The 15,730-nt window shown below is 42.8% G+C and overlaps 1 protein-coding gene across 2 annotated transcripts in view; it reads right to left on the reverse strand.

Moving 5' to 3' along the window:
- Positions 1-9,546, reverse strand: part of ClC-a (chloride channel protein 2) — a 625,116-nt gene extending 615,570 nt beyond the window's left edge. For both annotated transcript variants that reach the window (XM_067141103.2, XM_067141101.2), the window contains exon 1: positions 9,401-9,546. In XM_067141103.2, the coding sequence (XP_066997204.1) occupies positions 9,401-9,457 (57 nt within the window). In that variant the 5' untranslated portion in view covers positions 9,458-9,546. The remainder of the gene's footprint in view (positions 1-9,400) is intronic.
- Between the last annotated feature and the right edge of the window lie 6,184 nt (positions 9,547-15,730).

Below are 15,730 nucleotides of genomic sequence, written 5' to 3' on the forward strand. Positions count from 1 at the left end.
CACTTCGGCGCCACATACAGGCAACGGAAACCTAAGGCGTTCCTCACATAAGTGGACTAACCACAGGGACTCGTACTATCCCGTGGAAATACTCACATGGTGGGAACGGAGCATAGGTAAGGCAGAATCATGGTGTCGCTCATCCCATGGTGTTGCTCATATAGGGGTACGAATCACAGGTACTGTAGGACCCTCCTCCTGATTCACACACTGTCGCTACTAATCACAAACCTATTGCGTACCTAACATAGTGGTACTACGCGCAAGTTAATGCGACCCATGGTGTTCCCTGCGTGATGGTACTAATTACAAGTAGTTTCATGGTTCTAATTTGATCATCCCTTGGTCGCCCCTTTTAGTCGCCTCTTACCACAGGCAGGGGATACCGTGGGTGAATTCTTCGTCTGCCTCCCCCACCCACGGGGGGTGTGTGTTTGGTCCGCGAAAGGTATTTTATTTCCCTCAAGTCCGCCGGAAAGCCGGTTAGAACCCCCCTATCCGCCACCTGGGACGCGCCACGTAGGGGTATCACCTCTCCCCCTGCTACGCCAGCGTAGCAGGTTCGTGGAGTTTGATTTGAAGCCGGCAGCGTTTAGTGGTCGGTTACGAAGCATTAGTACAGCAAAAGACCAAAGATGGTTGATTTTAACATGTTTTAGAATATATGTTAGGTTTATTAAACTAAAATATCAGAAGAAAAGGCGGCAAATGAAGTGCAAAATTATTGGGAGCTGTACAACGCTGCAACAGTACCACGCACCACGCACCGCCCCTGGAGCTTATCTGCCGGAGTAGGCTTTAGGCAACCTGTAATCAATCTGCAGGTTTCACTGAGAGCCGTATCTACCTGTCTGGCATGAGATGAACTGTACCAGACTGGGGAAGCATATTCAGCTGCAGAAAAACACAGTGCTGTTGCTGAAGTTCGGATGTTTTGAGGATGAGAGCCCCACTGACACCCTGCCAATTTCCGAATAAGGTTGTTTCATGTCGAGATTGTTATCTTATTACTCTTACAATGGGTTTTGAACGTAAGAGCTCTATCAAGGGCCACTCCCAAGTACTTTGGAGTGTGACAGTGCTGCAATTGGATACCTGACCATTCTAGACGTAATTCACGATGAGCTTCCCTGTTCCTATGGAAGGCACATACTGTACATGTGTCTCAGAAAAATGGGGTCTGAGTTTGTTCTGATTGTAGTAACTCGACAGATTTCTAAGTATCAGATTTCTCTCCACGGATTCAAAGCTTGAGCCTTGTGAGCTAAAGGCAAGATCATCTGCATATAAGGAGCTTCTTGTGTTTGGGGTCAACGGCTGATCGTTGGTATAGATGTTGAAGAGAACTATAGCCAAGACGCTCCCCTGTGGTAGGCCATTTTTTTGTGCTCTCCAACGACTGCGCTGACCTTGGAAGTAAAAAAAAAAACCTGTGGTTTTGAAGGAGAGTGCTGATAAGTCTATTTAGATGGAAGTCTTTGATTAGATTAAACAACTTGTTATGGAATAACCGAGGATTGACAGTGTCATACGCTGTTGTTTAATCCACAAAGATCACCCCTGTCACCTGGGAAGTTTCATACACATCCTCTATGAAATGAATGAGATTCAAGAGGTGGCCTGTGCAGCTTTTCTTAGGCCGAAATCCTGCTTGTTCGGTTATGAGCAAAGGGTCAATTGCAGGCATTATTCTATTCAGAATCATACGCTCAATGGCTGAGGAGACATGTTCCTGTAGTTCTTGCCTGAATATAACCACACAACTATGCAAAAGGATAATATTCAGATGCCCCATATGTACTTAATTCTAAGCAAATTCATGTAACTATTTAGGAAATAGTTTCTTGAATAATCTACCAACAGAAGCACACCAGTGTTCGTTAAGTAGGTTTAAAAGTAACACAAAGGACTAGGGCCTATCTGTTAAAAATTATTTATTATTATTATTATTATTTCGGCACATCGGCGTCTCCAAAAACCGAAATCTTAGTTCAGGGCCTCTCAAACGCCCAAAATCTCACGCGTGCAAATCGAGGCGCAAGAGCTCCGTGCACTGTGCATCGGTCCCGCTCGGTTCGGCTCGGACCAACGCTTCGTCTCTCGGCTACTCGGCTAAGCTCGGCTCAACTCAGCTCGGATTTGGAGCGCTGCGGAGCAAGTGAGGAAGAGGGAGAGAGGGGCAGCGAGCGAGACAGGCGTGGGGAAAGAGACAGCGCCATTGCTGCAAATCGAAGAGTGGGGGTCTGCACTCTGGTCAACCAAGCGAAGTCGTCTTTTGCACCGTGCACAGTGCATGCACCAGGCGCGTGCACCCTGAGAGGCCGTGTGCTGGTTTATCGTACGGCGGTCAGTAAATCTGAGGGTATGTCATCAATTCCAGGTGCCTTGTTTCTATATAGGTCTCTCAAAGCTCTATCGAATTCTGACCTCAAAATCGGGTCTTCCATTTTTCAGCATCAGCAGCCTCTTCTTGTTCCAGAACCTTATAATCTACTTCTTTCTCTTGATACAATTGCTTTATATGTTCCTGCCATCTTTCTGGCTTGTTTTCTTTTCTGAGAAGTGGCTTTCCATTTGAGTTCTTGATACTCGTACACCTAGTGTTCCTTTCGTCAAAGGTCCTGTGTGCAGCATCTGCCTTTCCTACAACCATACAACCTTTCAACATCCTTGCACTTCCCTTTCAGTTATTCTTTCTTAGCTGACCTGCACTTTCTATCTACTTCATTCTTTAATCGCCTGTTATTCTTCTCTTCCCTCATCATTTTGTGCATTCTTTTATTTTCACCGTTCGTCAATCAGATCCGATAGATCACGAGTTATCCACTGATTCTTGATCATAATTTTCTTCCTAACCTTTCTTTAGCAGCCCTACTCATCTCATTCTTCACGACTGTCCTGTCCACTCTTCATCTATTGTGTTTCCTTTAGGCTTTTCATTTAGTCCTTGTGAAACATGCTCCTTGAAACAGTCCAACCCATTCTTTTCTTTCAACTTATCTAGATCCCATTTTCTTGCATTCCTTTCTTCAATTTCTTCAACTTCAGTTGACATTTCGTGGCCAAGTTGTGGTCAGAGTCCACCTCTGTTCCTGGGAAAGTCTTGTAATCCAACACCTGGTTTCTGAATCTGCCTGATCATAATGAATATTTGAGAACCTGCCTGTGTCTCCAGGTTTCGTCCACGTATACAGCCGTCGTTTGTGGTGTTTGAACCAAGTATTAGCAAGGACTAAATTATGATTAGTGCAGAGTTCAGCTAGAAGACTTCCTCTTTCATTCCTTCGTCCCAGTCCGAATTCTTCTATGGCATTACCTTTTCTGCCTTGTCCTAATACACTCATCTTCGTATTCATACAACATACCACAGAAACACGCAATAGTGTATACATCCCTCCAGATAGTGTAGAGTCAGGAAGGGCATCTGGTCGTAAAACAGACCCAGATCTACATTTTCGACACCAAGATGTGGGAAAAGCGGTGGAAAATTGATTCCATTGGCTTAGAACACATCTGACAATAACATCGATTGTATCAGTTTCTACTCACATGAGTATTCCGAGCTCGTGACCAAGATGTTCCAAGTTTCGAACATTTACTCATTCTGTTTATTGGCCGGACGTACACTCTGGATGTTTTCCTTCATCCAATTAGAATGAAATAGCATTGCCTTTGTGTTTCAACATCTGGATTAAACATTCATTTTACGGTATAGCCTTCCATTCTGGTGATTGTGTTCAAGCATTAGTGCTAGTTTTTTAGAAACAAATACACAACGAGCAATGTAACTGCAGGAGAAATAACTAGATGACCAAAAATCTAAATGTTTTAATGTTCGATTGGAATATAGCCTATAAGTTGTGTGTGTAGGAAATATCTGAGCGACTGAGTCATCCGTTATAACGCCGTTATTTTACGTGATGGAAACAAAATTGAACACTGTGATTTTTAATAATGCAGAAAAATCATGTCCAATTTGATAATATTTTTTCTTTTTCCCTGGTCATTTCTCAGTTCCCAGGATCCCCACTACATGTATATTAGGTCTAGTTTTATGGCCGGATGCTCTTCCTGACACCAACCTGACGTAGAGGGACGTGTTCAATATTGGATGTTTCTCTGGGGGGTTAGTAATGTGGAGTATTGTGTGCGCATGCGTCATGGAATAATAGGAAATAAAGGTACAGTGGTTAGATCCCGAGTACAGCGACTCTGCAGAGCTTCACTCTAGACTCCACCCGCCACCTATTCCAAGAATTATTCTGGAATAGTAGCTTATTTCCAAGTCCCGAGCTACCGGCCACAGTTATAGATCGAACATCTAAACAGACAGTAACATGGAATGGGAGGCGATGGGGCACTGTGTTGGTACACCTGCCCTTTCAACACTTCGACGTTGTCTACTTGCAGTCAATTGATTGAACGAATGAAACTTTGAATTTTATGTCGAATGTATGACAAAAGATAAGCGGGCTGCACAGGGCAGCATATATGGCTGCCTTTTTGGTTCGAGGCCCGGCACTGTCCATCAATAAGAGTTGTTAATTGTGGAAACTCCGTGTTCGTCGATTTTCTCCAGTGTTAAGATGGCCCTTTTCCATGCAGAGAAATTAACCACACATGGATAACGGAAATCAAACCTGGTGCCGTCTGAACCGAACACTGGCTCGCTGACCATTCAGCCAAGGATTCTGACAATGTGTATTATTATTATTATTATTATTATTATTATTATTATTATTATTATTATTATTATTTATTGCGTTTAACGTCCCATCCAAGTGCTGTTTTTTTCCTTTTTTGTGTGTGTGTTTCATTCCCCGCCCCAAGGGTGGGGCGGGCCCCATAAACGGTGACGCCGTCTCTCGGGCCAGGGCTGCGGGCAGAAGGGTGGTGTGATGGGAAGATGATGGAAGGACGAAGTGAGTAAATTGTATGGGGTGTACCCGGTGTTGGGAATGATAGGGGATTTGTGAGAGAGGATGCGTAGAAAATGAGTGGGGTTATACAAGAGTGCCAGGGTGTAGTTGATTGGGGAAGAGTGTGGCGGCGATCTGGTTTAACGAAGTTGTGAGGAGTCTGAGAAGGGCAGCTTGCAAATGCTGTGGGAAGAAGGAATAAACTGAGAGAGTAGGTGGGCGAACAGAATAGCAATATTGTGTGGGAGGAGCTGGCCGGGTGCGACGTCGTGTGGGTCTAGTAGCATGTGAAAATTATTCCATTTAGAGTGTAAGATGTATGATACAGGAGAAGTGCCATCCAATTTTAGACAGAATGTTGAGATACCTATTCCCGAAAAATCAGATGTTGACAAGTGTGAAAACTACCATTACTTGAGTACCTCACACTTACAAAATTCTAATTCTTATCATTTATGGAATAATGGAAAGACAAGTTGAAACTCAGTTGGGAGATCAGTTTGGCTTCAGAAGGAATGTAGGAGCACGAGAAGCAATCCTAACTTTACGTCTGATCTTAGAGGATCGAATTAAGGAAAACAAGTCCACGCACATGGCGTTCGTAGATATAGAAAAGACATTCCATAATGTTGATTGGACCAATCTATTAGAGATTCTGAAGGTGATCAGGATCAGATATAGGTAAGGTAAGGGTGTATTCTGCCCGAAGGCAGGTCTGAACCTCCGCAGAGGTGTGCCTGAGCCGGAGTTTACGTGCGGTGGGGTGGCCAGTTCCTTTCCGCTCCTCCATTCCCTTACCCCCCCAACAACAGCGCGTGGCATCCCGTCCAAACCTTGACCACGCCCAATGTTGCTTAACTTCGGAGATCTCACGGGATCTGGTGTTTCAACACGGCTACGGCCGTTGGCGATCAGATATAGGGAAAGAAGAATTTCTATTCTATTCAGTCTGTACAAAAATCAATCTGCAGTGATAAGAATCCAAGGTTGTGAAAAAGAAGCAGCAATCCAGAAAGGAGTGAGGCAAGGCTGCAGTTTGTCCACTCTCAGTTTCAATGTTTATATAGAACAGGCGGTATAGAAAATCAAAGAGAAGTTTGGAAAAGGAATCACAATCCACAGAGAAGATATCAGTATTCAAATATATGCCGATGATATTTATCTGACGTGAGTCTGCAGAAGATCTGGAGAACTTGCTGAATGGTATGGACACAGTCTTGGTGAAGGAGTACAAGATGAAAATAAATAAATAAATAAATAAATAAATAAATAAATAAATAAATAAATAAATAAATAAATAAATAAATAAATAAATAAATCCAAAACAAAACTAAAGGAGTGCTGTCGACTGAAATCAGGTGAATCAACAAATACTAGATTGGGAAAGGAAGCAGAAGAATATTGTTACTTGGGCAGTAGAATAACTAATCAGCGCAGAAGTAAGGAGGGCATAGACTGCAGATTAGGACAAGCAAGGAAGACCTTTCTTAAGAAAAGGAATTTGTTCACTTCGAACATTGATTTAGGAATTAGACGTTTTGAAGACCTTCATCTGAAGCGTGGCATTAGGCCTATATGGATGTGAAACATGGACGATAACTAGCTCAGTAGCTCAGAAAGAGTGGTAATAGACTAGATGTTTTCGAAATGTGGTGTTACATAAGAATGCTGAAGGCGAGATGGGTAGGTAGAATCACGAATGAAAGGATACAAAATCGAATTGGTGACAGGAGAACTATTTGGCGGAATTTGACCAGAAGAAGAGATAGAATTATAGGACACATCTCAGTCAGATTTTTGAGGGACATGCAGATGTTATAAACGGCAGGGGTAGACCAAGGTATGAATATGACAAACAGATTAACATAGATGTAGCATGAAGTAGTTACGTGGAAATGAAAATATTAGCACAGGACAGGTGGTATGGAAAGCTGCATCAAACCAGTCTATGGACTGATGACCCAAACAACTACAACAACAACAACAAAGTCAAAAGGAATACATACATCATAATAATTATAGAAGATTTTGAGATATATTTCTGACATCCTTGAACGAAATAAACGATGACTACAAATCATATTTTCTCCCGCTTGTTTACTGTTGGTAGATAATTTGTTTCATCTTTCGTCGTGACTCTACACATCAGTAGGCCTCTACTGAAATGCATGTTTAGGTTTATAATAATGTCTTTTGCTTTAAGACCCACTAAAACCTTTCACGGAGACGCCGAGATGCCAGAATGTTGTCCCGCAGGAGTTCTTTTACGTGTCAGTAAATCTACTGACACGAAGCTGACGTATTTGAGCACCTTCAAATACCACAGGACTGAGCCAGGATCGAACCTGCCAAGTTGGGGTCAGAAGGCCAGAGCTTCAACCGTCTAAGCCACTCAGCCCGGCTGTATTTAGGTTTAATTGTTGTGAAAGTCTCAATACACTAGTAAACAAATACAGTCTGTATCAACACAAATTAGAAATTATTATAACCAGTTTCTGTAATTAAATATCATTATCAGATACAGTATAATAGCTGTAAGTTACATTTAAAATGGTTTCTCGCGCTGGCTGTCTTGCCAGTATCACATCAAAATGAACTGGTCGCCAATGCGGTTTCTATTCTATGGCACATTTTATGTGGACATTTTTGAAATGTTAGTCTCATTTTAAGTGTAACTTTTATCATTTTTATTAACGGTTGAATTTAGGTTTCGAAAACTGGTATAAATATTGTTTAATTTGTGCTGTTACAACTGTATTTGTCCGCCTCTATGGTGTAGTGCGATTAGCTGCCACCCCTGGAGGCCCGGGTTCGATTCCCGGCTCTGCCACGAAATTTGAAAAGTGGTACGAGGACTGGAACGGGGTCCACTCAGCCTCGGGAGGTCAAATGAGTAGAGGTGGGTTCGATTCCCACCTCAGCCATCCTGGAAGTGGTTTTCCGTCGTTTCCCACTTCTCCTCCAGGCAAATGCCGGAATGGTACCTAACTTAAGGCCACGGCCGCTTCCTTCCCTCTTCCTTGTCTATCCCTTCGAATCCTCCCCCCCCCCCCACCAAGGCCCCTGTTCAGCATAGCAGGTGAGGCCACCTGGGCGAGGTACTGGTCATTCTCCCCAGTTGTATCCCCGACCCAATGTCTCAAACTCCAGGACACTGCCCTTGAGGCGGTAGAGGTGGGATCCCTCGCTGAGTCCGAGGGAAAACCAACCCTGGAGGGTAAACAGATTAAGATAAGATAAGATGCAACTGTATTTGTTTATTTTTGTATGTTCATCGTTAGTTCTGTTTTAAATATAGGTTTGTCACTTTATGATGACTATGGATCGTGAAAGTTTCAGCCATAGTGAATAATAATGATTTAATTATAACCGATGTGGAATAAACGAGGCCACAGAGCTAGTTGCAAATAAGAGGATTGTGGAGGCGCTTAATTAATTCACACAAGCTTGCAGACTGAATGCTAAAAGGCGTAAGTCTGTAATGATGACATACCAAATAAGCTATTAACTTCAATCAGTTTAGAGAGATGACGTGAAAATTCTTTGAAAGGAAACTAATAGGTAGGCCTACTATCCTGGAGAGGAGAGGAACAGGCAGTCGAAATTGCTGTGATCCGAAATCGAACTATGTACCGTAACTTGAAATTCCGAATCAAACAAAAGAGAGCGAGTGATATAGTGCACTCGGGTATGAAGATGGGTTGCTATAAATTATGATGCATTTTCTGTGAGTGCCTCGTCAGAGTTTGCCATCAGATAAAAACAAACTAGGCCTACTGTATGTCCGAAAAAGCAGCAAGCAAATAAAACGCAATTAACAGTAATCCTGCCAGTTAAAAAGCTCATAGGTGATATGACATACCGGCGCTTACCGCCCACTGGAAGCACTTTAAAAGTTTATGCTCTTTCCAACTTTCACACGCCAAGCCGACGGAGTCATATCTATCCTAGAGTTAGCCCAAAGTACTGTGGCACTGTCACCGCTCATTCACCCCACTACGTACAGATATCGCCACCCTCTCCTAGTGGCGGATTTTCTGAATGATCAATGGAATGTACACACAATCATTGCACCGGAGGATGAATACACAATGTGAAAATAAGTACAACGGCTGGAAAGTTAATTCACCCACCTAGGCTATACACGGAGATTGTATTCAATAAAGAGAAGGAAGGTGTAAAGCAAGTATGAGCTAATCTCATATAAATAAAGACATTCTCATCTTCTGTACGTACGTAACGTAGCCCTTGCGAGAGGCATTTAACCTGATCGGTGGCTGTCTTAGTGTCAACAAAAAATGCACCCGTTTCATAACGTTTGAAGACAATTTTCTGAAAGTACATGCCTCCTTGTGTAACAAAGGGCATAAATTGGCCGTGCTTTCATTCAGTTCCTTCGCTCCCTTATTGCCAAAGAACAATGTAGAAACCACCTCATGCACAATATTTACAGACTGTAAAGTAGCTTGTCGCTTACTCACCAAAGTATGCTGGTATCCCATTTGATTTGGAACTGTTAATCTGTCCATGTGAGCCATTTTTGAGCCGCTCTTTCAGCACTTGAGTTACGGCAACCCCCACGATATGAATCACGACCACGAATACTACGAGGTGGAGTGTGCAGCTCGACCAGCTGACTGTGTGTTGAAATGGGAATGCTACACAGCTGCCACCTGTTGGCAATAGCCAATACTATGACCAGTGTCAAATGAAAAACCGAAGCCCCTACGATAGCAGCTAATTTACGGAAGATTGGAGGGGTAAATGGTCAATGAATGAAGGTCCTTCGTGACGTCACAGTCACGGTCAACATTCGCGATTTGAATAGGTGTACTAGCCGTTGGTCCCTTACGTGTGAAAACATTCTTTTTTGTAAGATGAAAGCAAAAGTGAGCCATTCTAACTACTCGTCCAGTAGGTTCTGATTGCTATCTTCCGCAGTTTCAAGTCCTATTGGTGGGAAAGAAGAGGAGGGGGAACATGACATCAACTTACCAACTGGACTAAAAGTCGAAAGTCTGGGTTCGATTACGAAATCCTCTTTAGTTCATATGCAGTAGCTTGGTTTGGTGAAAATGAATCAAGGTCCTACGATGGTAATTCTTCAAATTCAACCGCTGGTGGCCTCTGTTTTAGTTCAGGCAGTAAGAAAGTTCGACGTATCATTCGTCCGAGGTGGGAATCCCGGCACTTACGAGGAACTAGGGACTTTCTGTCCTTTCCACTTTCAGCCAAGTCTAATTATGCGGTGATTCGCCATTTCACGACTCAAGAGTACTTTACTTTACCAAAACCCCTCTCCCCCCCCCCCCCCACTCCTTACCCAACAATCGTGATTACATTAACACAGGTGACTGGCTGCGTAATTATTTGGTTAGGTGCAGGCCCTCTGTCTTCAAGGCTGCGGGATCGAATCCCCGCACAACGGTTGGCATGTAGGCGTCCTTTAATGCGAGAGACCTGCCTCGGTTAAGTTAGTCACTTGAAGGAACTCCATGTCCGAGCAAAATTCAGCTATCGTCGCCTTAAGACCTATCTGTGTCGGTGCGACGTAAAGCCCATAGCAAAAAAAAAAAAAAAAAAAAAAAAAAAAATTAGCTAGCTGTCTGGCATCTTGATTGCAGTTAAAGTAACATTTAACACACACATAGTAGGCTTAGTGTTCGTCAATTTTCGTTGGTTATGAACTTCCGATGTAAAGATGTTCACAATACTTGTATGTGTATGTACGTTCAGTCCTCAGCCCTAAGGCTTCGTTCGATCCTCAACAGCTGTAATAGATGGCCTAGGCATCACTGAAGAGGTGTACTAGGGAAAAGAGAAGTGAGGTAGTTTCCCGTTGCTTTCCTCATCCAGCCAGAAGTTGCTACTACATATCAGTCTGCCAAACCCACTGAAATGCATGTATCAACTGACCCTATGAGTGACGTTTTCACACCATTCATAACAGGGACTGGCTGCATAAGGAATGGCATTACTAGCATCGCTCATACCTCATGTCACTTGCATGTTCTCAAAGCCAAGGATAACACGGAGACAGGTCAATGAAAGTAAAAATATTGCTCTAGCCCATACCAGAAGACATAGTGCACTGTAAACACTAGGTCCCGCCAGCATAGGCATTCACAATACGTATTAATTATTAAATCGGTGTTAAGAAATTCTGAGAATATTACGAAAAATGAAATCTTGCACTATTTTATCAATCACAAAGTTTTTCTTAAAATACTAATACTCTCAATGGGCCATACCCATATAATCGTAAGTATTTGTACAGTCACAAGTAAAACAGATACAATTTAATTTACGTGTTCTAAAAAAATACTACATCCCTCACAGATATAATCGTATCAATATATAGATATTTTTGTCCGGCTCCTTGCCTGAATGGACAGCGCCGCGGCGTTTGGTTCAGAGGTCCCGGGTTCGATTCCTGGCTGAGTCGAGAATTTAAATCCCGGATAGTTAATTCCTCTGACTCGCGGACTGGGTAGTTGTGCTTGTGTTCGTCTCAATACTTCCCTCTTCGTACACACGTACACCACGTTTAAACTACGAATCACTACATGTACAAGGATTAGCGTTAGGAAGAGCATCCGACCGTAAAACAAGACCAAGTTCACCTGTGCTAAGTAGATTTTTTAAAATTAACATTATGGCATTTGGTCCGTAAGACCATGCTGCCAGCTGTACATTTAGAAAACAGGAAGGTCAAAGAGCAAGATCTTTACAACATGGGACCATTCATGGCATTGTGACTAATGGTGATAGAAAGCCCCGGTACAGGAACTTGGGTTGAATGAGGTGCTAAAATGTTCGCATCCACGATCCCACCAAGATGTGGTAAACGAGAAGAAGATACTGGTACAACCAGATTTGGGAAGTAATTGCGTAAAAGTAATCAATTTAATTGCAATGAATACTGCAATAATAATGTTATTGGTCCGCCTCTATGGTGTAGTGATTAGCTGCCACCCCTGGAGGTCCGGGTTCGATTCCCGGCTCTGCCAGAAATTTGATAAGTGGTACGAGGGCTGGAACGGGATACACTCAGCCTCGGGAGGTCAACTGAGTAGAGGTGGGTTCGATTCCCACCTCAGCCATCCTAGAAGTGGTTTTCCGCGGTTTCCTGCTTCTCCTCCAGGCCAATGCCGGGATGGTACCTAACTTAAGGTCACGGCTGCTTCCTTCCCTCTTCCTTGCTGTCCCTTCCAAACTTCCCATCCCCCCGCAAGGCCCCTGTTCAGCATAGCAGGTGAGGCCGCTTGGGCGAGGTACTGGTCCTCTTCCCCAGCTGTATCCCCGAACCAAAGTCTCACACTCCAGGACACTGCCCTTGAGGTGGTAGAGGTGGGATCCCTCGCCGAGTCCGAGGGAGAAAACAATCCTGGAGGGTAAACAGCAGCAGCAGCAGAAGTAGAAGAAGAAGAAGAAGAAGAAAATGTTATTGGCTTTACGTCCTACAAATTACTTTAACGGTTTACAGAGAATATTGCTAATACTACTACTACTACTACTACTACTACTACTACTACTACTAATAATAATAATAATAATAATAATAATAATAATAATAATAACGCTATTGTTTTTATGTCCCACTAATTACTTTTGACAGTTTTCGGAGACGCCGAGGTGCCAGAAGTTGTCCCGCAGGAGTTCCTTTACGTGCCAGTAAACCTACCGGCACGAGACTGGCGTATTTGAGCACATTCAACTAACACCGGACTCAGCCAGGATCGAACCTGCCAAGTTGGGGTCAGAAGGCCAGCGCATCAACCGTCTGAGACACTCTGCCCGGGGTAACAAATACTTTTTTAGTATTTTTACTTGTAATCCTTACTTTTTGCCAAAAGTAACTTTTACCTATAATTTTAATTGTAACTGTTACATTCTTCTTATCATGTTTCTACCGTTTTTTTTCCCACCCTTGCGGGGTCACGGTTACGAACTGAGCAGCAAATGAGGATTTGGCCCTGTTTTACGGCCAGATGCCCCCCTGACACCAACCCCGTGTGGAGAGGTGTAAGCACTATTGCGTGTTTCTGTGGTGGTTGATAGTGTGGCGTGTGTTCTCAACATGAAGAGGAGAGTGTTGGGACAAATACAAACACCCACCGAGCGAGTTGGCTGTGTGCTTAGGGCCGCGCAGCTGTGAGATTCATTCGGGAGGTAGTGGGTTCAAACCCCACTGTTGGCAGCGGTGAAGATGGTTTTCCGTGGTTCCCATTTCACTCCAGGCAAATGCTGGGGCTGTACCTTACTTAAGGCCACAGCCGGTTCCTTCCCATTCCTAGCCCTTTACTATCTCATCGTCGCCATAATACCTATCTGTGTTAGTGCGACGTATGGAAAATTAAAAAGTCGCAGTCCCCGAGCCAAAAGAATTACTGATCATTCCGCCAAGGAGACGAACTGTAATAGTTACGCTCTGTTAATTGAAATAGGTCTACATCGCACTGATAGTTTGGCAACAATGGGTCCCCAACATCCACAAGGCGTCCCACCAAGTGTAGACTATAAAGCCAAGAATACTTAGGGACGTTGCGATACCATGTTCGTCGCCATAAGACCTATCTGTGTCGGTGCGACGTAAAGCCCCTAGCAAAAAAAAAAAAAAAGATACCATGTTCAATACGATATTTTGGTATCGATACTCAAGTCGATATTCCGATAATACATACATACATACATACATACATACATACATACATACATATTCATTATAGACTGTCTTGCCCTTCAGCGTTCGGTCTGCAAACCTCTGTGAATTTATTAAATGCCTCTACAATAATCTATTTGTAAGTAGCTCTGAGGCTTTGTTTAGTTCTATACCTCTTATCTTTAAATCATTAGAAACTGAGTCTAACCATCGTCGTCATGGTCTCCCTCTACCTATACTTCTTTAACCCTCCATGACTGAGTCCATTACTTCTCCTAGGTAACGTATCTTCCTCCATTCGCCTCACATGATCCCACCCCTGAAGCCAGTTTGTGCGTACCGCTCCATCCATCGAGTTCATTCCTAATGTACCCCTTTTTGCATCCGGGAGATAGTGGGTTCGAACCCGACTGTCAGCAGCCCTGTATATGGTTTTCCGTAGTTTCCCATTTTCACACCAGGCAAATGCTGGGGCTGTACCTTACTTAAGGCCACAGCCACTTCCTTCCCATTCCTAGGCCTTTCCTGTCCCATCGTCACCATAAGACCTATCTGTGTCGGTGCAACGTAAAGCAAAATAGCAAAAAAAAAGTGATTCCAAAGTACAAATAGAAAGAGAGAAATAATGTTATGCAATTATAAAATTATTAAACAAAGATTGGATCACACCGGATAGTATAGAAAAATGTGTTGCATACTAAAAATATGTGGCAAAAAGAGAGAAAATAAAGTAAGCACTAATTAAACTAATGTATGGTAGGATATATTGGCCTGGATTATATCACTGTTAACATCTAGAATAAGAAGGAAAGTAAAGATAATTTGGAGAATGGGAGTAAACAGTTTTTAGGCTAAAATATATTGTGCCGGGCTGAGGCGCTGGCCTTCTGACAGGTTCGATCCTGGCTCAGTCCGGTGGTATTTGAAGGTGCTCAGATACGTCAGCCTCGTATTGGTAGATTTACTGGCACGTAAAAGAACTCCTGCGAGACTAAATTCCAGCACCTCGTCGTTTCCGAAAACCGATAAAAAGTAGTTAGTGGGACGTAAAGCCAGTAACATTATTTAAAATATATTGTTTAATGTAGAAATAGACAAACTAATAGTAATAAGGAAAACCTTGCATGCATCAAGAAACGGTTTGGAGTACAATGAATGATTATTCCCTCCCCAGTAAACGAAACTAGGGCACGGGAGCATTTTATTCTATTATATTCTATTCTAAAATAGTCTGCAAGAAAAATAGTTTGTGTAATAGAAATTTAATTTCTTCAATAGAATATTTTCAGTACATGAATTTAATACAAATAAGTCTATACAGTGGAACTTCATGTCCATTTTATTCAAGAGCAGAAGTTCAATGAATAAAAGTTCAGAACATGCAATAAACGTTGTGAAATCTTGTCCACTTGAAAAGAAATTATCGTTGGGACAAAAACGTGACCTTTCCTGGTAGCTGTCCTGATTTGTTTGTTACTATGTAAATGAATTCAATGTTACCTTGCACTCTCGCCACATGTAATAATACTTAACATTACTTACCTATTGTAGATACTGCTACACGGCAGAAAGCAGCTGGAAACTAGAGCCATAACTAACTCCCGAGGGCATACAGCTTTCTCTGTATGTATGAACGGTGTACTGATGATGGCTTCCCCTGGGTAAAATATTCTGGATGAAAAACAGTTCCCATTCGAATCTCCGGGTGTGGACTACACGAGAAGGCGCAATCATTAGGAAGGTGAATACTGACATTCTGTGAGTCGGGGCCTGGAATATTACAAGTGTGAATCGTTGTGGTAGGTTATAGAATCTGATGAGAAGTGGATAGACTTAGACGTAGTTTGTGTAAGTGACGTATGTTGGCAGGAAGGGCTGATTTTTGGTCAGGATATTAGGAGAATTTGGACTGGGACAAAGGAATGAAACAGGAAGTTCGCTGGTAGAATAAAGCACCTATCATTATTTATTCCTTGACAATACTTAGTTCAGACACCACAAACGTCAGCTTTATATGTGGACGAGAATATAATGTTTCTCTGTTTTACGTCTCACTCCCTTTACAGTTTTCCCTGTAGGAGTTACTTTGAATGCCGATAAATCTACAGAAACGAGGCTGACGTATTTGAGCACCTCCAAGTACTACCAA

The sequence above is a fragment of the Anabrus simplex genome, chromosome 2 (genome assembly GCF_040414725.1).
Source record: "Anabrus simplex isolate iqAnaSimp1 chromosome 2, ASM4041472v1, whole genome shotgun sequence".
Lineage (NCBI taxonomy): Eukaryota > Metazoa > Arthropoda > Insecta > Orthoptera > Tettigoniidae > Anabrus > Anabrus simplex.